Below are 8,203 nucleotides of genomic sequence, written 5' to 3'. Positions count from 1 at the left end.
TCCCCTTTAACAACAGGTATAATATGAATAGAATCAACTCACCAGTGTTGCGTAAGTGAAAAGCACACGATATTCCAGCACAGTGGACCAGCACCCGCTTGAAGCCCTCGCGTCACTAGAACTTGATGAACTTGAAGATGGCGAGGAATCTGTAGGAAAACAATGAGAACTTGATGCATGAGGGAGCAAAACAAAGACATACCATGTCAGCATGGTTGGGCACTCACGATATCAAGTGTGTGGTTTGAGCGCAAAGACAAGTGGTGGTGGTGTTGAGTTGTTGACAGTCGTGTGACTCTAATGTGCGGTGCGCAATTTGTGAGTGGAGATGTAGCCAGAGTCTATTGGCAAGGTGTGAGTACAGAAACACAGTACAGAAAGCACCACTGACCTGACTACAAGTTGGGGGCAGAGACACGGAAAGAGCTATGGCGCTAACTGCCAGCGCTCATTTGAAGGCTTGAGGTCCACGACGAGGAGTCTGCAGGAAACCTCAATGAGAACTTGACGGGTGAAGGGGAAGAAGAAAAAAAAAGGCATACCATGTCAGCGTCGTTGGGGTGTGGTTTGCGTACAGAGACAAGTGGTGAGCCAGACTCCTGCCTGTCGATAGTCGGGTAATTGTGATGCATCATAGCGCGCAAGTCGGGAGGAACTAGGATCATCAATGAGTATAGGGAAGACTGAGCGGGAGAGAATACATACCTGTGGGCAATGTCCGACGCGTCGAGCAGGGGATGGTGGTGGAGTTGTTGACAGAGAGAAATAGACGGGTCACGGAGAGTGACCGCGGAGTTGCCGGTGATGGATGGCAGCAACTCCGACATCGGCCGGTGATATGTGACGAGTGGCGAGAGATGCCGGCAGTCATTGGAAATGATCTGAGCGTCGGCGGAGGATTAGGCGAGTGACGGATAGACGGAGAATGGAGCGAGCCGACAGCGGGAATGGCATAGAGCTCAGGGACTAGCCGCGCTTAGGGTAACGACATGTGAACCTGTGTGAGCAGAGATTCAAACGGCTCTTGGCTTAGGTGGTTGCCGATAGACAGTTTGGTTAAGGTCATTTTGCCTGTTCAACCTTTTTGCATAGTTTTGGTTTGAAATCTAACATAGTCCAAAGCTTGTTGTGCATCAAGGAATCACCACTCAACATGGCCTTCCATTTCCTTCAACCCCCATTTTTGACTTGTTTGGACGCGTCGCTGATTCAGCTGCCCATCCTGACCGATAAGGCAATTCAATATGTTGTGAGTTTTGCCCTCATAACTTGCGCGATCAGGTACGGACAGGCGTGGGAAAATAATGTTCGAACCCACTAGATGTTATCCAGAGCTTCATCGCACTTATATCTGAGCATGAATGGACGTGATACACCAGGGGATGTATTCTACTGATAATGCAACAGACGTGCATCGCGCCCGCCGATAGGCTTGGAATTTTTTGGGTGACATGTGACATGTCACTCCAAGCCTCCCCCGTGCCCATATTCGTCGTCACGGCTTCTCCCACCATGCGGTATTGCTCCAATCCTCAAATGTGCTATTTCACTTTCCGACACTTAGGCGCGGCGGAGCTGGCTAGATCTCCCTATCAACCGTTGCCGACAGGGTTGATCTAACGTGGGAGGTGTTTCAAGTGTCCCCAATGGACCATGGGAGACAGTGTCAATGGACTTGATCGGCCCACTACCAGAAAGTAATGGCTTTACAGCTATCCAAGTCTGGGTCAACTTGTTTACCAAACGGATCCATATCGAGCCCGTGAGCATCAAGATCAACAGCGAGGGAATCGCACGCTTGACACGCGATCGGATTGTGCGATATCACGGGGTTCCTCGGAAGATAATCTCAGACCGAGACCCCGCTATGTATCCGACTTCATGCGTGAGCTTAATCGGCTGCTGGGAACAGAGATGAACCCAAGCACGGCATACCATCCTCAAACCGACGGTCAGACAGAGCGGATGAACAAAGAGATTGAACACTATCTCCGCATCTATGTCAACCACCACCAATCAGACTGGTCGGAATGGTTACCGTTGGCCGAAGTTCGCCTACAACGACAAAGCTCATGCTTCGACCAAGGTCTCGCCATTCTTCCTAGATCATGGGTACCATCCCTGGAAAGGCGTCGAAGGACCATATGACTCTAAGGTCGAGGCAGCAGAAGAATTCGCGAAAAAGATGCAGCGCGTGCGTGAGGATGCAACGGTGGCAATTAAGAAGGCCCAAGAGCGGATGAAGAAGTACTATGACCAGAAACGTGTACCAGCACCTGAGTTCAAAGTCGGAGACAAGGTGTACGTTGAAGGGTCAAAAGTGCAACAGAATCGACCATCCGAGAAGCTCAATGATCGACGTGTGGGACCATTCAAAGTGGAGGCAAAGGTTGGACCTTCGGCATACGAACTCAAGATGCCAGGTTCTAGTCAGGCTCATCCAGTCTACAATGAGACAGAGCTGACACCTTACCACGAGCCACCACCCCACCGGCGAGAAGAAAGGCCGCCACCGGACATTGTGGATGATCACGAGGAGTGGGAGGTTGAGGAGATTATGAAGAAGCGGAAGCGTGGTCATGGTTGGCAGTATCTGGTGAAGTGGAAGGGATACCCGCATAGCGAGGATACATGGGAGACGGCGCAAAGGCTTGAGAACTCTCAAGAATTGTTAGACGAGTTCAACCAGAAGAACCCAGTGGTCAAGACCCGTAGTGTGCCTGTCCTTGCCCAGGGTCATTGGGATTACCTGGTCAAACGTTATAAGCCGACGCAAGAGAAGCTCCCATATCCGTCCCGGAAACTCTTTAATTATCAGACTGGCCATTTTGTGGAGGCTGAAGGGGGGGTGGATGATGAACGCGCTTTAATGCCCTCTGTCGACGAGGACGTCGACCTTGAAGGGGGGGTAATGTCAAATCCTGGGTTCAAAAACCCTTTTTCTTCGCCTTTTAAACCTTTTATTTTGGCCCTGGTTGATAAGATAAGACAAGGAGGAGATAAGATGGACGATAAGATGGTGATTGGATCATCAGATGTCGATGCTGATGTTGATTGACAGCATGGAGTTGAACATGAGGCAAACAGCACGTAAAGGCATGGCTAAAGCATGACGTCATTACCTCTCGTATTAGGCATGGTAAACACATGGTAGTAGTGTATATAAGTAGAGTAGATTTCGTCTTGTACCCCAGTCTTCGAATTCCATCATCTTTACGATATCTTTTCACGGTGCTTCTTGCTTGCCTTCACTGGCCAACTGGCATCCTCTGAATTGGTGTTGTTTGTGACAAGTTCAATAGAGACGAAGCGCTTATTAGCGAAGGAGCGCTACCTGCATCATGGCCTGATGTAAGTCTCTCCCTAGTCATTTCCATTATTCATTGTCTTGTAGCAAATTTGCGTTGTAAAAGGGCACGTATGCTTCTTTTCCGTTGACGTCTCATTGTTGTTGGCAAATATGTTGCTTAACCAGCCCGAGCCAGAGGATGGCAAGACATCTGACTTCGAGCTCATGCAGTATCTTAGCTATCGACCAATTACCAACATGGATGAGTTTGGTGGCCTGGTAAGCCTCTCATCCCACAAACGTCTGATATATGCACTAACGTCAAACAGATTTAACCAACATCAAACTCTCTTGTTTATGCACAGTCGCTACATGCATCTTACAATAACTTCTGTAGTGCTCTTATCTCTTATTTCTCTTGTTGATTCCATTATACCGACTACAGATACACGAATTCGATAAACATATTTATTGATTATATCGCAGTAGAATATCTACCTAATTGTTGTCCAACGGGTCAGTCAGGTCAAGCGTCTGAGTTCTAGAAGAAATAGAAGCACAATAACCAAGAGCATTGAACGAGAAAACGTACCCGTTCTCAATGATCGACTTGAAGATGGTTGTTGGATAGTTGGCGCATGAAGGAAATGGGAAATGAGTGGGTTCTGGCTCTCCAAAGCCATGAGTGACATCACACCAAAAGGCGTTCAATGCGTATATTGTGGACACTCCTACATAGCAAGATAAAAGCTATTGAGATGCCAGTAGAAATCATACCTTCCCCATATGTACGCTCCATGTGTTGGACCATAACGCTCCTCCATCCACTGTGCGACTTGCACGTTCTCAGTGCCATGGTCCCCACGTACTCGACGAGGAACCCCATGATGAGCGACCACATTATCGAGGAAGAGCGTAAGCACTGTTTCCGCACGATTGTTGTCGTTAACCCGAATACCAGTGACAAATCGTGAGTACCCATCGATGAAGGCATGAATAACAAAGCGCCATCGACGCAAGCCTAACATGGAGAGATAAATGCAGAATGACAAAGAAGAAAACAACGAACCATGCTGCCCATCATGATGAGCCAGTGAGTTTGGCCCAGCGACATTGTATGGACGGACGACCACCACTTGGCTGGTTGGTGTATGAGACCGGTGGGCCATGAACACGGTAGTATGAGTCGCGGAGTCGAGACATCTGAATCGCTGATGGCCAAGGGCACGGAAATGTCCGTCAATCATACGACGTCCAAAGGTTGGAAAGAGTTCCAGTGTGTGACGACGATAAGGTTGTCGAGTTGATCGTCTGGAAGGTCAGAGACGGGGCCACTGGTAGAAGTGTAGATTCGAATGATGTCGCCAGTGTCTTCATCTCTAGCGTTTCCGTGTATACTGGGCGGGAAGGCTCAACAAGGCCATAATCAAGTTGGCGACGGCGGATCGTACGAGGGTGTACACCAGCAACTGGCCCCATACCAGTTGGCCCCCTGGTTTGCTGGCCAATGGCAAGAAAGTCAAAGTCGATCTCAATTCGAGGACGACCACGACGGCCAGTGTGGATGGTGTGAGCGACTTGAATGGCAGGCTGTGTGGAAACATCTTGGGATTGGAGGTCGGCTGTTGCAAGCGCCTGAAGCATCGAGTCAATGCTCTCTTCCATAATCTGGCGCTCAACTGCAGGAATGACATCTGCATGCTACAAAAGTCAGTTTTGAAGCTCAACAGTTGACACCATTTCCTACACACCTGTTGAACAGCCTCAAGAAGTTGAAAGACACCTTGATTCTGCTCATGGAGACGAGTGCGGTCACCGATTTGAGTGTGAAGAGCAGCATCGACACGTCGGCCTAGCTGTAGGAAAGCTACACGGATGCTTTCAAGAGGAAGAGGAACAAGCAGAGGACCCTCGTCAGGAGCCATCATGAAGAGCAGCAGTAGGCAGAGTCACACTGGTTTGGTCGCTCATGGCTGCCAAGTTGACTTCCAGAAAAATGAAGGTGGCAGCATGAAAGTTGAATGCGTTCAAGGAAAATCAAAATTGTTGTAATCAAAAAAGAAAATCATGATCAACAAAAAAAAATGGCTGGCATCAAAATGAAAAAATTCTGAAGATGGTAAATTTTATTTTCAAAATCTTGATTTTGATTTTGATTTTGTCAACTTTTGTTTTTGTTTCCGATAATTTTTTTTTTTCATCCAGCAAAATTTTGACCTTGCCAAAAACTTTTCGTTTTCAGCATTTTATTGGTCTTATCAACGCTGTTCACGCCTCAAACAAAAACGAAAGTGGGTCACACGAAAATATTATTTAAGTCCAAGGAGGACACCTATAGCAGGTAACGGTGCAGAGTATCTTTCAATTCCAGCCGAAACGCGACTGTCGACGCGTCTGAGCACCGTAAGAACACGTGAGCTGGTGTTTCATCTTCGTCACCACATCGATGACACGCTCCAACGGTGACGCTGAATTAATGATCAAATAAGGCAAATACCGGTCACGTGCTTCGCAAGCCTAATCCGCGCACCACTAATTTTTTCCGCTATAAAAGTCCAGCTTTGGGTGGCTTTAGTTGCGCGAAACCCGGATGTGAGTCGAATTTATTGATACTTATGTATGTATGGAAGTATTTGTTGTTCTCGAGCCTGGGGAAACCCGAATCCGACTCAATAGCCACTGGTCGCAGCTTGTTCAGTTGATGCAATTTGTACAGAAAGCAAAAGGGTTTGATACACTTCGGATGGCTAAGTTTCCAGCTTTGCGACACTGTTGGCAACAAAGTCAAATGTTGCGAGCGTGGAGAATGCTATGACAGGTTAATCAGACGAGCGGCAGATTAGAAAGCCATACGGGTGAAGCCATTCGCAAGTTGTGTGGACGCGGATCGTTGCGCAGGGGTGAGTATTTGTGTGGAGGCGTCATATGACCAGCCATCGCTCGCAGCAGCTGATCGTGGTGGTGGTAAGAAATGCACGAAACTGAGAAGGAATGGGTACCTGACAGGACCTCCTCCGCCCCAAGACCAAGGTATACCTGGGCCAGGGACACTGGAAGGGAGGTATAGGCCTTCTTTAGGAGATTAAATGTCCGCGTGCGGAATGATTCTGTGAAGACACGTGAGCTTCACAGCAGAAGTTATTGAGGTGCAAGAGAATCAGAAAAGCGGGCTCAAGGCCCGAAGGTAGCTGAGATAGGTTTCTGCAGTGCAGACGAAGGCCTGCATAAAGCCAAATGCCTCATGGAAAGCATCGAACGAAAAGCATACCGAGGAAAGCGTTCAGCATGAGGCCCAATATCGCGCCGAGATTCGCGTCAAGGAAGTCGGAGCCGCTGGTGATAGCAAGAAGCTCGGTCGTGCGAGAATAGACATTAGCGTATTTGCGTTCCAGAATCCACAGTTGATGCCAGCAGCGCGAAGAAGGCTTTTGCGATGGGAGACACAGCAAGGTCGCGCGGAAGGCGCTGTAAGGCGAAGCGAGCGGGCTGGCTATGACGCGTCAAAAGAAACAAAAGACTGGGCAACGAGACACTACTTGCAGATCGTCGAGGATAAGATAGGCAAGAACGAGGGGCGTGGTCAGCGCAAGACGGGTTGGACTGCGGTCAGAGTCGGCCTGGACTGTGATGTCAGTCGGGATCGGGAGACATAAAGGTTGCTCGACACACCCCGTAGTCGTTCAACTCGGCCAAACGGATGAGTTCTTTGTACTTCTTTTCTGTTGCCAAAGGAAATATTTGCGTAAAGTGATCTGAAACGACGCTTTGTGGGGCTGGCGCTGCAGCTGGAGCCCTAGCAGCATCCTGAATTTCGGTTGCTGAGGAAGGGGGTGGTGTTGGTGGGCCTGCTGTAGACATGATGATGCCAACCCCCGTTGCTCCAGCTCACCCATCGCAAAGGTGAGCCCTTACCCTCTGCTGTCCACCTCAACGCTGCTTGCTCACCCATCGCAAAGGCTCGCAGCTCGCTAAGGCTCGCGCGGGGGGGTCTAGTTATATACCTTTTTTTTTCAAGAGTTACGATACTTACCTACTTGATTCTAGTACCCGTCGCCTGCACCTCCCCGATCATCTCTCCTTCCCGCGACGTCCCCCTCTCCCTTCCACCGGCTTCCCATCGGCTCACCATCCCCGTTTGCCCCCCATCTCTCCCTACCACCTCCAACAAAAACCAAGGAAATCCGTGGAGAACTCGCCGAGAACGCCTTGTGATGGCCCAGGCAGCTGCTAGACATCAGCAATTTGCATAAACAACTGGAAAAAAAAGACGCACCTTGAGTCAGTCCCCCAAACTGAGAAAAAGTAAGCTAGAATAGAGCAGATTGTCGTAAACTCACTGCAATAGCCAGCAGCATCCAAGTTGTCAACAACTGCCAAAGAATCGCTTGCGTCCCAAAGTCGAGTTGAACACACAAAGTCACTCGCGCGCAAACGATGCGCCCGCGGGAAACCCGGCTCGGTGAACGTGGAGGGCATGCGCCTTGACCAGGAAAAGTCACGACAAGTAGGCCTCGTTGTCTCGGATTGAAACAGCCCCAAACTGAGAACAAAGTAAGCTAAAATTGCAGATCGTCCCACCATTTTGAAGACATTAGTGGTCGAGATGGTCCAAACGAGGCGGGGAGTAGCCGGAAGAGTTATGTTGGCACTGGCGGCGGGTGGAGACATAGGAAGTAATGGAGAGCGACGTGGTCATTGTGAGCACGCATGGAAAGAGGTCGTTTGCAGCATCTCGGATCCCAACATCATAAGACTGAGAAGAAAATATTAGGCTAGAATTAAAGCAGATCATCATAAGCTCACCAGAGAGCTGATTGGCAGCACACCGTGCTTTGCAGTCTCGGATCGCGATATCGCAGGACTGAGAAAAAGACAACAGCAGGAGAGTGCACGCAATCGCGAGAGTGGTGCTGG

At 49.2% G+C, this 8,203-nt stretch overlaps 1 protein-coding gene across 1 annotated transcript; it reads right to left on the bottom strand.

Moving 5' to 3' along the window:
- Nucleotides 1-6,036: 6,036 nt before the first annotated feature.
- Nucleotides 6,037-7,765, bottom strand: MIND_01092800 (CSN8-PSD8-EIF3K domain-containing protein; the record flags this gene model as incomplete). Its single annotated transcript, XM_037367497.1, has 8 exons — nt 6,037-6,098; nt 6,143-6,238; nt 6,289-6,396; nt 6,558-6,775; nt 6,821-6,906; nt 6,959-7,082; nt 7,563-7,581; nt 7,627-7,765. The coding sequence occupies 8 exons, from the start codon at nt 7,763-7,765 to the stop codon at nt 6,037-6,039; spliced, it is 852 nt and encodes a 283-aa protein (XP_037216891.1).
- Between the last annotated feature and the right edge of the window lie 438 nt (nt 7,766-8,203).

This window comes from Mycena indigotica (genome assembly GCF_014461135.1).
Source record: "Mycena indigotica strain 171206Taipei chromosome Unknown Mind.scaff0009, whole genome shotgun sequence".
Taxonomy (NCBI): domain Eukaryota; kingdom Fungi; phylum Basidiomycota; class Agaricomycetes; order Agaricales; family Mycenaceae; genus Mycena; species Mycena indigotica.
Note: the sequence above shows the minus strand (reverse complement) of the source record. Positions and strands in the feature narration are given on the sequence as shown.